The sequence below is a fragment of the Cyprinodon variegatus genome, unplaced genomic scaffold, assembly GCF_000732505.1.
Source record: "Cyprinodon variegatus isolate N-32 unplaced genomic scaffold, C_variegatus-1.0 Scaffold170, whole genome shotgun sequence".
NCBI classification, from domain to species: Eukaryota; Metazoa; Chordata; class Actinopteri; order Cyprinodontiformes; family Cyprinodontidae; genus Cyprinodon; species Cyprinodon variegatus.
In genome coordinates this window covers 1117551-1140074 of record NW_015150623.1, presented here as the reverse complement: position 1 = coordinate 1140074, position 22524 = coordinate 1117551, and the positions used below count along the sequence as shown (strand labels likewise).

Here is a 22524-nt window from a genome sequence, read left to right as displayed (position 1 = left end):
ACCAGAAGTGAATTATTAGCTCATAAAGCAGGTAAATTTTCTAAAACGTCTGGTTAAATCAACCCAGAACTGTTTACCAGACTCCATGGCCGTCTCATGAAAAATAAGACCAATAAGACCCAAACCTTATGGTGTTCTGAGGAGGAGATTAAATAGATCATCAGTAAGAATAAATGAATAGATTTGATGGGTTTTTTTTTACACACTTTTACCAGAGGTTTCAATAATGTCCATAGGAACTACTTTTAGCCTTATTGCTGCAAATAATCTCTAATGGGCTCTTAAGTTACAGTTTCCTTGAAGAGAATGACCCAGTATTTGGATCTCCTGTGTTTTCAGTTGTACACTGTTAGCTGGTCACTTACAGAAAACTCCACATTGGAAAAATTATCTAGAAATAAGTAAAAAAAATTCTTAAATTAAAGGTATTTACCATTAATTTGATAAACAATGTCATTTTCCAATGGAATGAGTATGTTTACTCTTAAAATAGGATAATTAGATAATATGCACTTGAAATAAGACAATTATTATTATTTTTTTTATGGACGTAAATGAAAATTGTTCCATTGGCAAAGTGTCACACTTACCTCCTCAATTCAATAAAAATGCACTTATTTTATGAAAAAATTTCTTATTTAGATTTCAATTTTTCAGTTCTGTCATTAAACTGAAGGTCAGTCATCTCCTTTGCTCTGGTTATCTCCTCTTCCAAGTTCAAGGTTTCCTTATTACAAAGCTGTGTCAGGTTAATGAGATCCTGCCCTAAAACATCCTACCTGTAAAACCAGAAGTGTAATCACTAACTGAACAAGGGATTCTCAACATGTAAAGATGATGGGGATAAAATACCTTTATTTTTTCTTCTTTTAGGCTGGAGTCTCAAACTGGTTCCAGAAAGGGCCGTGTAGCAGGTTTTCTTTCAAACCAAGCAATAACACACCAGGCTCCATTCATCTCATCAAGTAATCATGTTAAGACTGGACTTACTTGATGAGATGACTGGAGTCTGGTGTGCTCCTGCTTGGTTGGAAAGAAAACCTGCAGCTACACGGCCCTTTCTGGAACCAGTTTGAGATGCCTTCTTTTAGGGCCTGCAGGATCATGATGGTCTTGGATGTAATTGGTTTGCATCATATGCAGCTATTTCTAAAGGGTTTCTATGACCTCTTGGATCTCACAGATCACGCCATCCATGCCAGGGCATTCATTTTCCAAGTGATGGTCCTTGTCTCTATAAACAGTGGATCTCTCATCGTCACTGCTGTGTATCTGGTAGGAGGGAAGCTTTTCTACACAAACCGATGATGAGCAGACGTGGCTTCCACCTTCATCTTACCAGATTTCATGCATGTCTTCTGCTCTATCAGGCTTATAGGAGATGGAAAAGGAGATCCCAGTTGTAAAGAAGATCTAGAAGAATTCTGTCATGTCACTGAAGTTAAAAAGACAATTTCAAGATAATCTATCAGTCTTGTTATAGTGGCTAAGAACAACAGGACACACTGATCAACAGAAAGGCACAAAGAACACTAGACTGCAACACCAGACAAACAAGAAAGCTCATGGCTCAATGCGACATACGTACATGGATCCTGGAATGTCTAAACCTATACAAGGTCAAAAACACTCTGACAACCTTCAATACAAACTCCAAGAGACTGTTGCAAACCACCATTGAGGCCAATTTTGACTACACTCTCCATCAAATTTGTAATATACTAAGAAGATGCTCTGCCCCCCTTGCTGCTTTTCATAGGCTTGAACATTCTCATGGATCCTCCTTACGGGGTCCTCCTGACTCCGAAATGGGGCCACTATCAGCCACCTCTTTCACATAGATGACATCAAGCTGTATGCTAACAGTTAGCAAGACATTAACCCACTGATTGACATCACCAGCATCTACAGCAGGGACATCAGAATGCCATTTGGGTTGGATGGTGACAAGGAGAGGGAAGGTAATCCACACAAAGGGAGTCACACTCCCAGAACGAAGAATAGCAGATGTAGAAGTACCTTGGAATACCACAGGTGAATGACAACCACAAGGAAAGCTGCGACAGCCAAATACCTGCAATGGGTAAGGCAAGTTCTGAGAAGTCAGCTCAGTGGTAAGAACAAGGTCCGGTCAGGGGACTGCTATATGCCTTGTCAATAATCAAGGAAATTCTGGCAACTCATAATAAAACATGAAAGCAACTCACCATGCATGGTCGCTGTCACATCAAATCCAGTATCCACAGGCTATACACTAAGCACATAGGGAGGCAGGGCCTGTAGAGCATCAGAGCCACCAATGAAGATGAAACTTCCAAGCTCTAAGAATACATTATGAAGATGGCCCCAAGGGATGAAACATTGAAGAAACCGTAATGGGAGAAAGAAATAGCATTGCATGGGATGTACATGGCAGAACAGGAGCAGGTCAGAGCACTAGATGCCCAGATCTATTATACCAGGGAAGATCCCAGGCTATGCGAAGAGGCCCCACAAACAATCCAGCATCTCACAGTAGAGCGCAAGATACTAAACATAAGCTCAGAGTAATTGACATATATCTAAATGTTAAGAAACTGTTTATTTTAAAATCTTCAGGTTGTTTCACATTTTCCTCTTTGTCTGCTGAGCCCTTTAAGTAAACGTGCCTTCAGTGAGAGATGAGGGGAAGCTAAAGAAAATATTACTTTAGACAGGGTCATGTGAAAATGTAACATGTTTCAGAGATATAGTTAGTTACAGCTGACAATCAGTGAGCAGAAATGATTTTAATCGCAAAGTTAGGTACCGTGCAAGGCAACTAATTGTTTCAGGATTGGTTAAAATTTTGTATTATCTTTTATGCTAGGCCAACATGGAGGATAAGTATAAAAATATAAAGGCTTAAAGAATCTAATTTTTTTGTGTTTTTTACGGTTGCAACTCTCTTCTAAAAAAGTAGCCAACATGTCCATTTAATGCTGTTATTGTTAGGCTACTTTAAATGAAAGAGCATTGAAGATTTTATGAATACCGTATAATTTAAGCAGAGTATTGGCAGATAATTTAAATTTTAGTAACAATCTACAAAAGTGGACTCAAACGTTTTAAGACATTTTCATTGTGAAATAAGATGTTTTTTTGTTTTTTTTTAATTAAGTGTTTTTTTACTATTAAACATCTGAGGTTAAAACATAAACATTCGGATGTGTTTTGTAATAATGGTACTTTACCAGATAATACAAACGTTTATCCCTTCTTATCCCCAAGACACATACTTGTTTAAAAATTTTTTTTACTTTTGAAACGATTGTTTTCTATATATCAGTCCCACTTCCCTTTTTTATTTATTTATTTTTTCTGCTCTATTTCAGGTTTATTTTCACAGACGGTTACCATTTTATGGGTTTTGTCGCCCCCTAGTGGGGCTATTGTGTTGCACAGGTAGATCATTGGCTGTATGTATTTCAGCTGTTTTATGTGTTGTTTGAATTTATTCAAGATAAAATCAACCTATGAATTAAAACACCACTGTTAATGATACTGTTATTCTTGCAGGCGTCATTAATCCTGGATTGTCTAATAAAAATATCCGCTTCTTAATCAGCGTCTTCCATTTTTCCTTTACTTTTAGTGACTTTTAAATTCTTAACAAATAAAAACAACAAAAAATTAAACATGGCATCACCAAATAATTTTTCAAAAGGCTTTTAAGTTGTTATATTGTTTTTTGTTATGTAATTTATAATAATTACCATAAGAAAGATAAGGATAAAGATAAGATTAAGGGTAAGTGACATTCAATAGCACCCCAAATTAAGCCTTAAAAACAAACTCCTCTCTTAACCCGATATTTCAGAAAATTGCCAGAAACCAGAAGTGAATTAGGTCATAAAGCAGGTAAATTTTCTAAAACAACCCAGAAACTGTTTACCAGATTCCATGGCTGTCTCATGCAAAATAAGACCAAATAAGACCGAAACCTTATGGTGTACAGAGGAGGATATTAAATAATTTCTTAGTTTATTAAAGAACTACAGCAAGAATCACTGAATGGATTTGATGGGTTGGGAAGTTACAGTTTGCCTGAAGAGAAAGACCCAGTATTTGGATCTCCAGTGTTTTCAGAATTAACTCATGATTTGAGGGTGAGTAAATTTTAGACGTAGAAAAATTCTGCTGGTGGCATTTCTTTGAGCAGAACTTTGTTATAAAAAGATTTCCCCTCGTTTACATCTAATACCAAGCAGACACCTTACATTGTATTAATGTTGGTTCTTAGTTGGGTATAGGTATCAAAGTTGCATCAACATTGGACAACCAAAAGCCAACATTAATACAGCATCAAAAGCTAACATCCGTTAAAGGTAAAGATTTTAGCATCAATGTAACATTGTCAATTTGTTGGTTGCAAATTCTGTTGGCTAGTAACCAATATCCAATGTCTGATCAATGCTGAGTGCTAATGTTCACTTGAGAAATGATTGAACATTCACAGTTGTCAAAGAATGTTTTTATTTGCACAATATATTTTCAAATATTTCTCATAAAGCAGGTTTTCACAAAAAAACAATCTTGTAACTGGAGCTTTAACTAAATGTGGTATAAAACAAAAACAGATGCTGTGTAAATGACACTGATTTCAAATGTTTTTTTCAGTTTTTAAGGTTGGCTGCGCAGAAACATCCACATGAATATATTTTCAAAGTGAGCGGTGCATTGCCCTATCCTTCAGCCTGGCCCATCAGTCCTGTCAGGGTAGCAGGCAGTGCCATAACTCATAGCAGATACACTGACAGAACCCGTAGATTAGGATGATGATGAGGCTGGCAGGCACCAGGCTCACCAACAACACCCCAACTGTGGTCCTTTGCATAATTAGCAGGTAAACACCCATTGGCAGCGAGCTAAAGTACAAGAGCCCCAGCATCCACAAAAGAACCCTGGCCGAAGTCTGGCAGAACAGAGCCGTGCAGTTCCACATGGTCCATGTGTGAGAGCTGGATGGCAAAGACTCCTGACCGGGTGGGTTCTGGCTCCCTCTGCAAGCACTGTCAAGAAGATTCTGGGTGGGTATGGAGACTGGTGGAGGCTCCATGATAGTGATGACTACAAAGTTAGGAGAGCTTCTGATGGTGGAGTAGGGGAGGGTGGAGGAAGGGTTGGCTCCCATCAGTGAGTTCAGGCGCCTGGGGCTGAGGAGCAGCTCTGCCGTGGAGTCCTGGTTGATCAGGAGGTTTCTCTGATTCCTGCTTTGGAGAGTGAGCTTTGCCACCAGGTTGCAGTCATCAGGGAGATTGCTCACAGCCTCTCCAACGACTCTGGTGACATAACGACAGAACGGACACACCAGGGAGTTCGAGGGTGACTCACCCAGGTCCAGGATCTTAACGAGGCATTTGGAGCAAAGACGATGACAGCACTGAAGCACTTTTGGCCTGCAGCTCTCCAGATTGTATGCAGTATAGCAGATCTTACACTCCATGTCATCAGAACCCACTACATCCATGTAGGGACAGGCATCGCTAAAATCCTCAAGGTTCTTCAGCTCAAGCATGGTGATACTTTCAGACTCTGTCCTGGTTTGAGGTCAAGCGCTCCTACCTAAATTTCTGATCAATGTTCTGCAGTAAAAGACAAAGCCAGCTTTCTATAGAAATATACAAGTTTCCACTTCACAGAAGGTGTAGAGTCCATAATATCTGTCTGACCGGGCTTCACCTCAAGCTTTGTTCTCTGTTACCTTTTTTTAAAATGTGAGCAAGAAGTTTTCTTCAAAGCTCCTCAGAAGCTGAGGTGATTGTGCCTAGGTTGAGGGAACCAAATCCTTTCATGCGCTGTAGGAGAAAAAGAAAGGGAAGGCGAGAAAGGACGCTGACAGAAAGAGAGCTAGAGAGAGATGAAGGGATAACTGTTAACACAGCAAACAGAGGCGACCGGACAACAAAGCAGAGCCTGTGCAGACCGGAGCTGGAATTTTCGAGTCAGATCTTTTGTTGCTCAGGGAAATTCGGTCCAATTAGTTACTGATGCACACACAGAAGCACACAAAAAGAAAGTATATTTAATCCCTGCAGCGCTATGATAACAGGGGGTCGCAAGAACACAGGAATCACAATGATTCGTTTGTTGGTTTAAAAATGTCATAATAACTACACAGTGTTTTTGCAAGATTGTCTGTCAGGTCTCAGGTTCAAATCTGGCCTTAGGCTTTCTGTTTAGACGTTAGATGTTTCCCCTTTGTACAAAACCCTGTATTTAAAGGCTTGTTTAGCCTTCTGCCAATATGTTAGGCTGGAAACATGTTGGACCCCACTTCTTTCTTGTTTATCACCAGGGGAGGATGCAAACAAGATAATAGATTTCTTTTGTTCAGATGTTATTCGTTCCTTCAGAATTAGATAATCAGACAGTAGGGAGGAGGGTGACATCTATTAATGCTGAAATAGCAGAGGGGGAACTTTCCTTACACCATCAGGATGTCCTGCAGCAAACTCTCTGAGGGATGTTGGCAGCTCGTGATGTTGCTATGGAAACATGCAAAAATAAAGCCCTCTTTTATATACAGTTGACATTTTTTTATATCTAGTTAAATGTGCGCAATGTTTCCTTTTATTTAAAGTGAAAGCAGCATTTTTAGTCTGTTAAGTTGAATTTGCCAGGGAATTGGATTAACAGACTCTGTATGATAGTAATTACATTGTTTACTTTGGAATATTTGGAAAGATGGATTAAAAATCTAAAGAAGAGCTAATTCACTGTTAGAGCTGCAAACAAAGCCCTCCAGACCTTCTAAATAAACACCTATTTTCAGTTATTTATACAGAAAACTGAATATAGAAGCTGCAAGTTGGTTATGATTTTCTGCAATGCTTCTGTGCATCCCCACTCTGTCAGATTAGTATCAGCAGTTAGTGATGTAGCTTCTCCTCGGCTGAAGCCTCCTTTTATCTTAAATGCATTATTGAATGTTGCCTTTATGTCTTTTAAAAAACAATCACAAAGCCCTCCATAATAATGCATGAAGCCAGAAATAAACTCACTTTTCCTGGAGCAAGAGAGACTAAAGCAGACGTACACATGTTCATTCAAAGTATTAAGTGGGGTAGAGAAAATTGATGGATAGCCATTCTACAGCTGCAGTGAATGAGCAACTGTGACATCATCATGTTTGTTCCACACAAATCTTTAGTTTCCATTTAGCCTTAGAAAGCAAAATTATCACATTTTTCATTAAACTTGAGAGCAACTTTACATGCCTGATTGATGTAACTGAAAAGGCTGTGAGCTCTCTTTGAAAGCTGTTCTTTGGGGCCCCCTGCTGCCCTTGAGGCCCTAAGAGGCAGATCTGGACAGACTGCTCTGAAGCCATTCATAAACATTTCAAACCCAGTAAGACTCATACCCTCATGTTCACACTGTTTCTTATTAGATAGCAACACATTGATTTAATTGAAGTTTTAAACCCTACACAAAATAATGTTTTGTTCCTACTGATGCTTCTGCAATAACTTAACCTACATTTAATGCATAATTAGTTGATGCCGCTATATCACAGATTTCACACCATTATATGTTGTATTAAACAGTATTGATCAATAGAAATGACTCAAAAAGTCTTTTATTTATCAAAGACACCAAAAACCTGACGTCATTGATCTAAATCAGCAACAGGATAAGCTGAATTTAAAGTTGCAATGGCTGAGATGAATGATCCTTTCACAATAAAACAACATTTCTTTAATACAAATTGATAAATCATTAAAGGGGGAAATGAAATGTTCCTTTATTTTTGATGTTTCGAGGGAAAACTGTATTTGTTTTATTATTATTTTTGTCCAGCGTTATCTACTCAGATTATAGCCATTAACTCCTCTGCAACAAGGCTAAACACTTGAAGCAAACGCATCAATTATAGAATACATTTTATATAATATTTATATTACAGTAAAAGTTTAAATATTGCCTACTTTAGTTCAACAATATTTTATTTTGAAATCAGGATGTAATCCGGAAGCTGTTATGGTTGCTATTAAGGATTGACCATATATTAGGTGGAGGGGAGCGGCAGAGAGCCGTGGAGCAATGCTGGGCAGCTGGGGAGCAGGCGCCGCTGGCGGACAGGAGGCGGCCCCCGGGTCGGTGAGGCCCTTGGGGGCCCTGAACCCGGAGCGCGGAGAGGAGGAGGAGGAGAAGCCTCCCGGCCGGGCAGGGTTTCATCTCAGGGGGCTGGTCAGCTGGAGGCAGCATCCGTGCAGGACCTCAGCCCTGTTTGCTGCAGCGAACGCTGGGATCTGGTAGGCATCATGACGCAGGGATATCCACCAGGCAACACTGACCTCATGTCTGTTAGAACAACATTAAGCATCAATTTGCATCAAATCAAAAATATTAAGTTATAGTGTATTAGGATTTATTTTGAGACTTTTTTTTGGCATAATTCTTATTAAGATTATTGGAGTATATATATTAAGCAATTAAGTAAGAGCAAGGGAAATTAATTAGTAATAAACGAATTCCTTTTTATGTTTGATATTATTTGTTTATAACTATTGTATGTTTTTTTAAGAAAAAGTTTTTAAAACAATTTATCTATCTTGCAGTGTAATGCTGTGATTAGAAACAAATTTTACTTCAACAGTTTTCCACACTAACCCAGGGTTGATCTTTTTTTATGTAGAACATTTTCTTTTAGACTTGTTATAACATTTTCATCAGAGAAAATTAAATCAAGAAAAGCAATTATATAAATACGGGCATGTGACCGCATAGAACAAGTTTTACAGAATGGGACAATATGAGTTAGCTATGCATTTTGTGATCAGATATAGAGTAAATAATATACTTGTGTGGATGGCTTATACAACAAATCTATAAAAAGCAAACTATCCTAAATGTTTAAATATTTATATTCCCATATTCCAAGAAAATGTAAATTACTTTGATGAGAGGAAGAGCTTCTATGATGTAACTTTATTTCTTGATCTTTTTGCTTTCCACATTTTAATTGTAAAAAAAGACTCACCTTCATGGATATCAAATTTTTAATGAATTAATATAGGATTTGAACATTTTACTTTAAGTATAAAAGACACAATGTTAGCAAGTTTATTAAGAAACTTGTCATATGATGCAGAGCAGCACCGAAATGCAGATATGAAGCAGGCAGGTGAAAATAAACAGCTTTACTAGTAGCAGAAAATAAAAAAATGTACTGACATTAAGATGCAGACGTGAATCCAAAATGATAAATTAGAAGAGGAACACAAGGAAAAACGGGTCGATATGAAGAGAGATGTATGCTGGGGGGGTGAAAACTAAACAAGATACAGATGATTGTTTAGAAACAGAGTCCAGCTGTGAAAACTCATACAGATCACAAAAAAGCTTAATTCAATAATTATATTTTTAAACTTCGATGTATGTCTCTGCAGGTTTTTTGCCTTCTGTTCATTTAGGATCTACAGCCTTGTTTCCATCATGCTGATTATGATGGTTGTCACTGTATCCGCCAGAGACACTGTTTGGACGAGAACCAAAGGTAACTTGCAAGCAACATGTCCATCAACTGTTGTCTACACAGATTTAAGGTCAACGTAGAGAGACAATTTCATCTAACCTTTATTTAATTCAGTTTCAATTCAATTTATTTACATAGCGCCAATTCACAACACATGTCATATCAAGGCCCTTTACAGAGACAATTCAACCAGATCGTACACTCAAACTGATTCAAAGTTTTCTAAGGAAATTGACTTATTGACTTAAAGGCAAACCTTCACACCAAGCATGCTTGTAGCGACAGTGGAGAGGAAAAATCCCTTTTAACAGGAAGAAACTTCCACCAGAACCAGGGGATGAAAACCCTGGAATAGTCTTGATGCAAAGTGACAGTGCTACAAAATGCACAACTCTGTACTTCCTGCATATATAGATGTTTTTAATATTATTTTTTCAAACAACAATTTCAATGCAAGTTTTGCATATCATATTTCTAGTGCTATACAGTAATGATCACAATACATGCTTATATTGGAATGCATCTCTATAAATGTGTGATTTCCACCCTTCGATGTTAACTTTCTGTTGGTGAAATCGCAAAACCCCAATCAAATACTTTTTTCCCTATGTAAACTTTTAGTCTTTTTTAAAAGAAACCCTTTGTAAAAAGTATCATCATGCTATTGTAATGGTAGACCTTCTGAACAGATCTGACACTACTAGGTCAGCCCCACAAAAAAAAAACCTGTTACTCCACATTAGTGCCTAGTGGGTTGGGTCACCTCTCTGGGCAATACTCCAAGATATGTGCCTTGGTTTAAACTGGACTCAGAGGTCTGTAGACATTTCCTTTGACTCCATAGCTTTTTTCTGTCCATCATTCTACTCTCTGAATCAGTTTGACCGGAGCAGTTTCATTTCAAAGTAAAGACGAATCTCATGGATGATCCATGCAGATCGGATGCATTGGAGGTCAATTTAGAATAGAAGAGCATAGATTTCCCAGATTTCAACGAGTTAGATTTAAACAGTTTATAAAAATATGAACCTAGCACAGGTCAGTAGGGATTCACCAGAGTCAGCAACCGCAAACTTCTGGGAGAAGATTGGACAGTTGAGTGAGCAAACAGAAACAGAGAGCAATGTTTCCAGTGTTGAATTCTGGTTTACTAACCTCAGAGTTTAAGGACAAACTTTGAGGGTTTCTGAAGAAGCCAGTTGGCATGACGCCACTTAATCGCTGAGGATTCCTGAATTCATCAAGGTTGGTTTAGAGAAATCCTTTGACAGGTACCCATGGGTCCAAGGGACACAGGGTCAGATCAGTGAGAGCAGAGACAGGTTGAATGATCAAGGGGACAAATCAGAGTAAGAAAATCTGAGAGCCGGTTCAGTGACAGAGCCAGGTTATCCCAGATCCAGAGACAATGGGGAGGATCTGGGAGGGAGGTCAGAGCACAGAAAACAAGTCAGAGATCCAAAAGCGCACTATGAGAGGCCATTCGAACAAAAAAAAACAAAAAATTTGTGGACTTTGTTTTCAAAGTTTGAAAACTCTTTAGCTTCCCATCCAGGGAGCTTTCTCAATTCAAAATGTCAGGACTAGAGTTCCAGTCTTATAGAGTGGCCCAAACAAAAGCCTTGTTATAGCTTAGAGAACATGCACATTGAACCAAAAAAAAAAAACAGGTTAATCCATTAGTAATGGAGAGTTGTTGAGGTTGTTGTTAGTCTGCAAAACCCGATACTGGCCTATGCCTCTGAGATGGGAGTCGTTAGGGTCATTGTTAGCCTGGCTGACCAGGCAAGACGTTTTGGTCCCCTGCATGGCAATAGTTTGAAATGATAGCGAGAAGGAATCAACTCTATCGCTGTGTTGTAGGTTTTTGAGAGTTGTAACTAGAGACCACCCCCTCTGTTTAAGGTTGGTTTTTCTATCTTAACATAAATGGCTTCCTTCACACCTCTTTCAAACCACCTGTCTTCTTTGTCCAAAATGTGAACATTCTGGTCAAACGAATGACCTTTGTCATTACGGTGTAGGTGGACAGCAGAGTCTTGTCCGGAGGAGGTAGCTTGTCTCTGTTGAGCCGTGCGTCTGTGGAGACGTTGTTTGGTTTCTCCTATATAAAGATCAGAGCATTCCTAGCTGGACTAAAATGCATACACCACTTCGCCAATCTTAGGTCTCAGGGTTTTGTCTTTGGGATGCACTGGCCTCTGTCTAATGGTCTTGTTTGGTTTGAAATGTACTGGGATTTTGAGTTTGGAGAAAATCTTCTTGAGTTTTTCAGAGACTCCAGCAACATATGGGATGGCGACGTATTTGCGTTTATTCTTCTCAGTGCTATGTTGGGATTTCCTTGCTGATTTGACAAACGACCAGTTTGGATATCCACAGGTTTGGAGAGCATCCTTGATGTGTTTCTGTTCCTTGTGCTTCCCCTCTGTTTTGGTAGGGACATGATCGACCTGGAGTTGTAAGGTTCTGATGACAGAAAGTTTATGTTCCACTGGATGGTGTGAGTCAAAAAGAAGATATTGGTGTGTGTGAGTGGATTTCCTATACGCTTCAGTGTTGAGGTTTACATCTCCTTCCATGCTCACCAAACAGTCCAGAAAAGGTAGCTTGTTGTCGTTCGAAACCTCTCTGGTAAACTTGATGTTGTTGTCAACCAAGTTTATGTGTCTTGTGAAAGCTTCCACTTCTTTTCGCTGGATTTTGACGAATGTGTCATCTACATATCTTAACCAGTGGCTTGGGGGTGTTCCTCTGAAAGTGTCCAAAGATCCCTTTTCCATTTCTACAATGTAAAGTTTGGCTACAATTGGATTGGAGATTGCATGGCACAGCCTTGCTTCTTCCTGTCAAAATTATCCTTGAAATTGAAATAGGTTGTGGAAAGACAAAGATTCATTAGGGTGCAAATCTGGTCCAGAGTGAAATTAGTCCTGTTTAGGTCACTGTCTCGCTGAAGATGCTTCCTGACTGTTTCAACTTTTTCTGATATAGGTATGCACGCGAAAAGTGAAGCAACATCAAAAGACACCAGGGTTTCTCCTGGCGCCATCTTTAAATGTTTGACTTTGTTTGCAAAGTCTTTTCAGTTTTCTATGTAATGTGGTGTGGGTCCCACAAGGGGGTGGGGGGGGGGGTGGGGGGGGGGCTGGGGGTTTAATTAGTAAGCTGTTAAGTAATGTTGTATTTTATTGAGTTAATGCTGCTGACAATGGGTCTGAGTGGTGTTCCTTCTTTGTGAATGTCTGGGAGTCCATATAAGCATGGAATGTCTTCCCCTAGATATAATCCAAAATAAACTGAACTGTTAATTACCTTGTCTTTTTCTGGTTGTTTGAGATGGTCCGTTATTTTCTTTTTGTAGGCGTTGGTTGGATCTCTTTTCAAAGACTTATATGTGTTGGTGTCACTCGGTAGAGGGAGAATTTTGTCCCGCTAGAACTATGAGAGAGCCAATAAGGTTCAGGCAGGCTTAGAGGAACAGGAGGCAGAATCAGGTCAGAATCAAGCAGGCAGAAAGGTAAAAGGAATGATGGACCAAACTCACCAATAATATGGTGCTAGTGACTGGTTTGAGAGCTGGTTATACTGTATAGTCAGGTGAGCAGGTGAATCTGATGGAGTCTGATTGGGAACGGGGCGGGGTTGACAGGTGTGTTAAAAGATTAATTAAACCAGCACTAGGGCCAAGAATCATGACAGTGGCTGTGTCCGAACATTTGCCCTAACCCCTAATCCCTCAATCATTACGTATATAGAGCAGGGACCATATAGTGGATTTTATAGTGAACTCGGTTAACGGACCGTTCAGACACGTGATAATTACTTGTCGCTCCTTGTTGTTCACGTAACTCCGCCTTCCCGCATTTGTTATTTGTCACCACCACAAATCCCATGATGCTTTACGAGGAGAGCTCTAGCAAAGCAATCTGGGATATATCTGGTCACCTAGTGACCATCTATGCTCACTACTTTTCAAGGTGCATTGTGGGAAATTTCGTGTCCACAACCTTTTTATCCACTAGATGTTTGGACACTTATTTAAAAAGGCATAATCACTGTATAGTGCCCTAGTTATAAAGGTGGACATTCGGACACAGCCAGTAACTTCTTAGGCACCTATTATTTTTGTTCATCATTCAATATTCATTGATTCTCAACATGATTTTTTTTTTTCTGTGATTAGCTTTTTGTGTAGGAAGGAGAGCATTTTTACTCAAGATGGTGTTAGTGTTTCAGTATCAGTGAAGGGATGTTAGAGATGACACTTTACATTTGACTGCACTTGTCCCATATTAAAGTGTATTGTAATACATTTAACTAAATCTAATTGTTCTTATCAGAAAGAAGCAACCTTCTCTTGTTAAAAGGTCCAAACTACAAACAGCTCCTACCAAAGGTTCCCCACAACATTATGGAGCCTCTTGGTTTTAGATGTTGTCCTTCAACCTCTCTTCCCATTCTTTCCTTTCATTAAAGAAAGAGTAGGGAGCTTGAGGTTTTCGTCTCAGACTTGTGGATGATTTCGCTCGGAACCTAGTAATTTTCCTCTTGATGCATATTTTATTACTGCTGCACTCTTCTTTAAATGTACTAAAAGTTTGTAACTAGTTCTGCCTTTAAGCAGAAATAACTTAAGGTGTAACTCAAATTGTGTAGCTTTTCTTTAAACTCATTATATATTGGTGTTACACCTATTTTTTCTGTGGATATTTTACCATATTGTCTGGACATAACATAAACATTTACCTATAATAATGCTGCAGGTAAATACAGTTGGTGGTTGTTAGTGTTGCACCGATACCAGTATCGGGCGGGGCCCCGATCCAGCAGTAAAACGGTGGTATCGGTATCGGGGAGTACCATCAAATAGGGCACTGATACCATTTTTAGAGCCAAAGGTTTATTCAACTATTGTCACCCATTCCAGGAAGGCAATAAAAAGTTATCTGGATTCACTTTGTTTCAGTCTTTTTCCTGCTTCACAAAGATAGGCAGCAGCTTGACAAAGCCATGATGGCAATTATTTTACATCCAAGTAGTATGCAGTTCTTCATATATACACACACACCTCAGATGGGATCAGATGGTATTGGTATGGTATCGGTATGGTATCGGCATCGGCCAATACTACACATCCAGGTATCGGGTATCGGTATTGGGACCAAAAAATGGCATTGCCGCAACACTAGTGATTGTTCTTTATGGAGTCACGGTTCTGTCAAAAGTGCACACACACAATAAATACTCCTACAAGCAGCTTTACTTCATGTAAATGTTCACAAACTACTCCTCACACGCATGTATAATACTTACATGCATAAATAGAGTACCTCGGGGCCCAAATATATATCACAAGGGAGGGCTTGTCCAACTCTTAAAGAGAAGCAGTTGGCGTGTAGTTGCTTTGCTAGTAGGAAGAAGAGTACAGGTTCTGGCAGGTGATAGGAACGAGTAGAAACAGGTCCACATGCGAGAGGAAGAAAGCATCTTGTGTGTGCCATATTGGGGGCCCGTGGTTCTCTATTTTTGCAAGTAAAATGTTAAACATGCATGTGGGGAGTAGTATTTGAGCTTCTTAACGAAGTATAGCTGCTTGTAGAAATATTTATTGCATTTGTGGACTTTTTGGCAGAAACCTTGTGCCATAGATCCTACAGTCATTTGTTCCATTAACACTTTAATAGAACCTGCTTCAATATCATTATAGTGGCAAGATTGCAGAAAGCTTAGAGATCAAATACTTTGTTTTCTCACCCACAGGATCTCTTGTATGGCGCAGCATGGCCACAAGGTAAGACAAAATAAAAACTCAACTCAGGTGAGAAAATTTGTGTTTATTTGTTCCCATTCGTGTTTGTTGTTAATGCAGTTTATATCATTGAAAATCTATTTATTTTATTAAATGTTGTTACATTTGAAGGAAAAGCATTTGTAATGTTCAAACATGGTGGTGGTGGTAAGTTTATGGTGTAGGTCTGCTCCGGTTCCAGCAGTACTGGTGCATTGCACCATATGGATGGGCTGATGAAGAAGGGGGCTTAGATTTGTAGACTGATATTAAGCCAGACTCATCCTGGAAGTTTCAAAAAGCTAAAGGCTACAAAAAGTGTTTATGGTGTAGCCATTAGAGGGGATTCTGGTATATCTTTATTCTATGTGATTCAGAGAAAAAACCCAAAACACATTTATACTTTCCCCAAATACTGATTGGGGTATTTGGAAAAAAATATGTATATATCCAATCCATATTCAGAAGCCCCCAAATTAAGACAGCCGTCATACTAGGGTTGAAACAATTACTTGGATTAATCCTGATTAATCGATTATTGAAACATTCATCAACTAATCTAGTAATCAATTAATCGAGAACTGGAGTAGAGACTCTAAAATATGTCTTTACCTGAGAGAGAAACCCATTCAGAGAAGTAATTATACCAAAATCATATATTAATATATTATTTATATATTGACATTATGCATTTAGGATAAAAAACTTTTTTGTCTGTCAATAAGCTCTACCCAGAACTCCTCAAGTAAAAAAGTTTTAGTTTCACCTGGTATAATTCTGTAAAAAATCTTCTTTAAGGTCCCTTTTGCTATCCGATTATTACTCAATTAACTGAAAAATAATCGGCAGACTGATCGATTAGCAAAAAAATCGTTAGTTGCAGCCCTACTTCATACAAGCTGATGAAAACTGTATGTCTTGTGTATCTCCTGCGTTGAACGAACATACCTTCACATTGTAACACAATGTATTTACTTTCACAGTGCCTGATGTATAAACCAAACACATTGATTGAAAAATGTAAAGTTGATCCTGTATGTATCACATGAAGGACGGTTTAACTGGATAGATGTGACCATAAATTGGTTTTTCGTGATCAAGGAGATACAAAATGTCTAACTTCGTTGGAACGACAGAATTGGTGTTCTCTCAGAGGGAGAATTGAGTTAGTCGTCCTTAGCTGAATTAGGACAGTGGGTGCAAAAAGCAAACTGAGGGTTGTGGTGCTTTGGAAGTATTTGTTTACATATGCAAACATCTCACCTACAGCAGGTTTTATTCTCCACTAGCTGCAAAGAGACAGATTTAGAAAAGTTCTTAGACAAAACACCTTTAAATAAACAATATATATATTTATTTATTTATTTATTTATTTTTTGCTAAAGTAGAACATTTTTATGAGTTTAAGGTTGATGTTTAAAGGTGTCAGACTGACCAGTTTTGGTTTTGCAGCCAGGGCAAATATTACGCTGTAATCAGAACCCACAAGCCTAATGTTTGTCATGTAAACAACAGTCCTGCATTGAAATGTCATATTGTAAATGTAAAGTCAGGGCCAAAATGAAGTCAAACAGACAGAGATGTCTGTTTGAGTTTCAAAGGAAGGCCACTTTAATAATTCACATGTCCTAAAACCTCCTATAACAAAAACACATAATTTGCATGTAGAATTACTATCTAGAAATAATACATTCTTCCAATCTTCTGCATTTTCCTATGATATGCCTAATATCACCTTCTGAAGCAGCAGTGGATACTGGATTTATTCACTTTTTTATGACTTTCACCTTTTGAATTGGTGCTCAGTCATCCTGGAACATCCACAGATCATCTGCCTGTTGATTCCACTTGTTATTCCTGGCATTGAGACAAAGCACACATACATTAATGATCAACTTTATACATGGATTGCATGCATGCATTTGCCTCACTGTTGACCCCAAACAGGACTTAAGGTTACTCTCACCTTTTCTACCCTAGATATCCCAAACAATCAGAAGGATCCATAGTCTTCAGCTGTCGATCCTTGTTCCATTTTAGAGTTTCACTCTGTTCACAATGTCCTGTTAGACAACAATGGGTTCTTTATGCTCTTGTCTGGAGTCTGTGCTTTACTTTGAGCAGGTATTACCCCCACCGAAAAACCATTGTTTAGCTAGCTCTGCACTGGTGGCCCCAGAGTGTTTTTGTACAAAGTTCTGAAAAATAAACCTTATGTGTGAGAAACACACTGAAGCCTGATCTTAACTGATCCATATATTTGTATTAAATATTAAAAATTAGATCAAATAATTGTTAAAAAAAATCAAAAGAGAATTGGACTGAAAACTTAACTGTGTTTAGATAGCACAGCCAAAGGCCATTCTAAACTAATATGGTTGTAATCTCAGTTTAAAGCAATTTAGTGTTTAAGAATTTATTCCAGATTAGTGAAATTAAAAGCTGCTTCTTTATATTTGGTTCTGGTTCTGGGTGTGCAGTGTAGATATAAGTTTGGAGATCGAATATGCATATCATTAATTTAATTTAAAAAAACATGCTCGCTGCAATCTTTCCATGCATAGATGCGATGTTACAGACCAATTTCTATACTGACATTCAACAAGCGTACTACTTCTGCAGTTTAAGACATAACTGTCATTTAAGCTGCACAGTGAACAATGAAAAAACAGCAAAGATTGTTTAAGTCAAGTTTATCACAACATTTACTTTAATTTATGGCATTTTCCTATGCATTATGTAACTTTTCTTACATGGCAGGGCTCGATGTTAACCATCGCCCGATCTTCCGGGGCAAGTAGTTTTTATTGTTGGGAGAGTACAAATTTCATTGCATTTGCCCGCCGGGCAAGTGCAATGATTGCAAAAAAATAAATTATTTATCAGTCAAAATTACTTTATAATCACCGACATTCGATGAAAATGACCCAGAAGCTTTGCCGGCACCATTTTTGTTGTTCTGTTTGCGTTATTTGAAAAGCTGTGTGATTTTCCGCCAGATGGCGTGATTTTTGTCCACCTAGCGGTAATTTTGATGTAGTTACCAAAACGACAAATGGCTGCATTTATTTTGTCAGGGAACACTAATCCTGAGTTGGTTAAAAGTCAGGGAATTCTGAAATGATGTAAGACTGTGGAAACCATGAATAAAATAACTATGTATAATGATTCTGTAGAAAAGTCACATTATATTAATAGTATTATCTTGTATAAACATACCGTAACTCTAAAATAAAAGTTATTCATTTGTGACATTGACTTCTGTCTTGTGATTTATCTTAAGTTTTTAACCTGTCAAGTTTTTTTTTAGATTTCTAACATTACAATGTATATTTTTCCAAGCACACAACAGTTTAAACCAAAGCTTAGTTTGAAAAGAATGTGCAGGAAGGATTGAAAGGCATGTTAACACGGTAATGTAGGCTTGAGTTCATTATCTGACACATGCATATACACACCAGGAACCTGTAAACTTAAAAAATACTGATTACAAAAAACATTTAAAAAACAAACATGTTTCATTGATATATATACAAAAATGAATATTAGGAACTATATTTATCAAACATTACACTCGGAAAGTTAAAATTGTTTCTGGGCATATGAAATGTGAAAGTCACTTGCGCAAAGGGCAAGTGGTAAAAATCCTTAATGTCAACCCCTGCATGTTATAATCTAAGAGCTCATCTGTTACTCCAGAATAGTCTGAGATTATTGGTCTTATGTTCCGTCTTCCTGTTGTGTTGTATTTCTGCTTGGGTGTCAAACTTAGAGAAAATAACCTGATATCCTGTTTAAAGAAATAAAATAAACATTAGGCTCAGGGATCATGAGAACATATAATGTTAGAGTTCTGCTCTCAGCACAAAAATGTTCCTCAGCCCTGATAATAGCCATAGCTACACAAACTCTCATCACAAATCTACTGAAAGCATTTACAGTATTAATGTTCATATGCATAAAAAGCGATTATATTTTCGTGTTCAGATTTTTTATCCGTATTATGAGACTAAGCTACTTTTCATGCTATTTTGTTTTGCTGCTTGGTACTAATTAAGTCCTGTTAAAATGAATTGTGTTGAATTAGCGCAGACAGAGAAGTTGTTATGTTTGTAGGAAGTAAACATTCTGGATTTTATTAGAGTGAATTAAAGCAAATTAAACTGACCCTGTTCAGCACAGTTTCCCTAAAGGTAGAGAAGACCCCTGGCAGTAGGGACCCTGACATATTTATTTATTCCTTTTATTGTTAGAGGGCAGCTTCTTTCAGTTTAACTCTTCAGATGAGAGCAGAAATGAAGCAGTAGATTATTATCTGCAAAAGACTTCTTATATTTGGTTGTTTCTTTTTTGAGTTTATTTCAACAACCCAGCAGAGTAATCCTCACTGATACTGTGAAGGTTCCCCACACTGATGGACTACCGTTGACGATGTTTCTGAACATCATCTCCAGCTAACTGTACAGATATTAAAGATTAATGAAAACATTATCCTGAATCTGGACAGCAGCTATGCAGAGATGATTGATCGCATATGACCATCTAATCTAATCTAATCGGCTGTCTGAGACTGAACTCTGTGACTTGCACAGAAACACACAAACCAGTGACTCAACCACTGATGGCTGAATGAAATAATTCATCAGGAAGCAGATCAATACACTAAAAATACTTTTTCAAAATTATTTTGTTTGTTTTTTGTTAATCTGTTTTCATCTCCTTTAGTCGGTGCAGCTTTTGTACAGATAAACAACTTCCCTTAGCCACATGCTTACAGAGGCTGAACTAATGATATTACAAAGATTTATGTTGCTTTACTCTGTGAAAAATAGCTCTTATGTTCATTTTTAATCCTACGTTCAAAAGGGACTTTTCCCAGTTTTTTTTTTATTATGGAATTTCACGCTGCGGTCCAAAAATGTGATGAGCCAGTTTTCTTTTCATTAAATGCTGTACAACTATTGGTGTATCTGTCTAAGAAGTAAGAAGGAAAAAAGAATATGATTTATATTCTAGAAGTTGGTCATCTGCAGCTGCTCCATGATGAGGACAGAAGACAAGAGTTAAGCAATTTGACTGCAATGATTAGAAGAAGGGCTGAAGATGAGGCTCTTAAATAACAGTGCAGTCACTTTTAAACATAGTAGTGGTAGCATCATACTGTGGGGTTGCTTCCTTTCTTCCTGTGAAATTTTGATTGATGTATGACTCAGGAAAACAACTTCTAATTGACTTGTGAGTTATGGTAGCTTGTTTGAAACCTGAAGAAAGTTAGGATTTCCAAGAGGATCCCAAACACGTCTCAACTAAAGCAGAGGTGAGTTTCAGACTCCATGTTCAGAAAATCATCAATAAAAATCTGCTGTTTAGTCAAGATTGCCTAAATATTTGTAAAATATAAATAAATGTATTCGCCTGTTTACTTTCAATTTTGCTGTTTGCTTTTCCTGTCCTCCATTTTATTGTCCTCCGGTGTGGTATAAGTCTATTCCTCAACACCTCAACTGGCTGGCTGGGATTCAGCAGATGTGGAAGGGATTAGTTGGCGCCAGGATGGATGCATCACAGAGTTATATAACAAACTGATGAGCAATTTGGAGTCAAGGAGGATTCATTTAGTTCAGATTAAGATATACAAACCACCAAACAGCTGCCCAGACTGAGTATAAGGAATACAACTGAAGAGAGTTTATCAGGTTCCCATGGAGACTGATCTGTTGATGATGAGTCTTGGAATTGAATGAGTGCCACACATTGTAGCTCTCTCTATGTTAGTGTGACATTTGGCCAGGAGGATGGGATTGTGTCGGTGCCACCTGCTGCTGTCTTTCTCTGCTGTTTTGTGGGTCACTGTACGTGAGGCTTGCACCAAGTCTTGCAGGAGATTAGCTGCTGAGCCAAACTGCAGCCTGACAGCTGCAGGATCTGAGCCATCACTCTGTATTTGTGCTTTTATTATCTCTCTCTGGAAAAGCAAAAAACTTACTAGGGAACTGAATTTAAATACAATGATCACTCCCCCGATTTGGCCCAGTAGCAATACTATTTTTAGCTGCACACTTCTTTCTTTAAAAAATTGACTTATACTTAGATCCTATTTAGGCTGATAAATGACTATTAAGTAAAAGAGCATCTTTATTTTATTTGTTAAAGCACAATGGCTGCTGTTACCATGTTTAACCGAAAGGAAGGGCTGAAAGCATGAAAACTCAGTGATTTAGCTTTAACTGATTAACATGTTTTCTAATTCTAGAAGAGAAGCAATTACAAACTTTGAAAAAAAGTTAAGATGTTTGTTTACAGAGTAAGTTAAGGTAATCAGGACTAGTTAGTTTTTAATTCTAGGCTGAGCATGCAGCTATTTATCTTTTGTGTTGTTTTAACAAAAGATCATTGTTTTTTTCTGCATTTGCTCTAAAATTCCATTGTTTATGTGAAGTTTGTCTTCTTGTCTTTTATTCTGCTGAAGTAGCATGCCGAGGCTCCATATTCATTTTCTTCAGCTGTCCTCATTAGTACTATCTTGTTTTACCCATATTAGTGCACTATAGGACCACCTAAGCTGGGGGTCTTTGGGATTTAGATTAAAGTGAAATGTATGGCTTCAGCAGTGTGATGAGGAAAACATTTCAATTCAGTTCAGTTTATTTATATAGTGCCAATTTATTTACAGGTCACCAGATCATACAGTCAAATCGATTCAAAGTTTTCTATCTAAGGAAAAGTATCGGCTCATTGACTCGAAGGCAATCCCTCACACTAAGCATGCTTGTAGTGACAGTGGAGAGGAAAACTCCCTTTTAACAGGAACCACCAGAACCAGGCTCAGTGTGAGCGGCCATCTGCCGAGGCCGACTGGGGTTCAAGGGTCAGAAGCAGAGATAGAAAAGGCAACTGTAAAAGGCGGCCCCATCCAGGAAACACACAGCCAGGCAGACGAGCTCCGAGCCAGCTCCCATGCCAGAGGACGAAGAGAGCACATCCAGCCAGTCACAGCGAGAGAAACAGGACCACATTGGGAAAAACAGGCTAATCTCGAACATCTATAAGCAAGCAGCAGCAGATGACAGCAGCACAGCTGATATTTCTCTCCAGGATGGTGTCACAGCCAAAAAGGAACAGACGAGGCGAAGCCAGTATGAGAAAATGCAGAGAGAGCATAACGTTAGAGATTGAACTAATAGATTCTGCAGAGTGGGAGAATAGAGATAGAATGAAGCAGAATGATGAAATA

The 22524-nt window shown here is 38.3% G+C and overlaps 2 protein-coding genes across 2 annotated transcripts in view; one reads left to right on the top strand and one right to left on the bottom strand.

The window, feature by feature from the left end:
• Window positions 1–4732: 4732 nt before the first annotated feature.
• Window positions 4733–5616, bottom strand: rnf182 (ring finger protein 182). The gene has a single exon (XM_015378324.1). It carries the CDS (start codon window positions 5534–5536, stop codon window positions 4733–4735), a length of 804 nt encoding a protein of 267 aa, XP_015233810.1. The 5' UTR covers window positions 5537–5616.
• A 2429-nt stretch (window positions 5617–8045) lies between these two features.
• The window catches only part of fam134b (family with sequence similarity 134 member B), a 33195-nt gene continuing 18716 nt past the window's right edge, over window positions 8046–22524 (top strand). Inside the window, exons 1-3 of the mRNA XM_015378340.1 lie at window positions 8046–8276; window positions 9414–9520; window positions 15263–15293. Of these exons, the coding sequence (XP_015233826.1) occupies window positions 8065–8276; window positions 9414–9520; window positions 15263–15293 (350 nt within the window). The 5' untranslated portion in view covers window positions 8046–8064. The remainder of the gene's footprint in view (window positions 8277–9413; window positions 9521–15262; window positions 15294–22524) is intronic.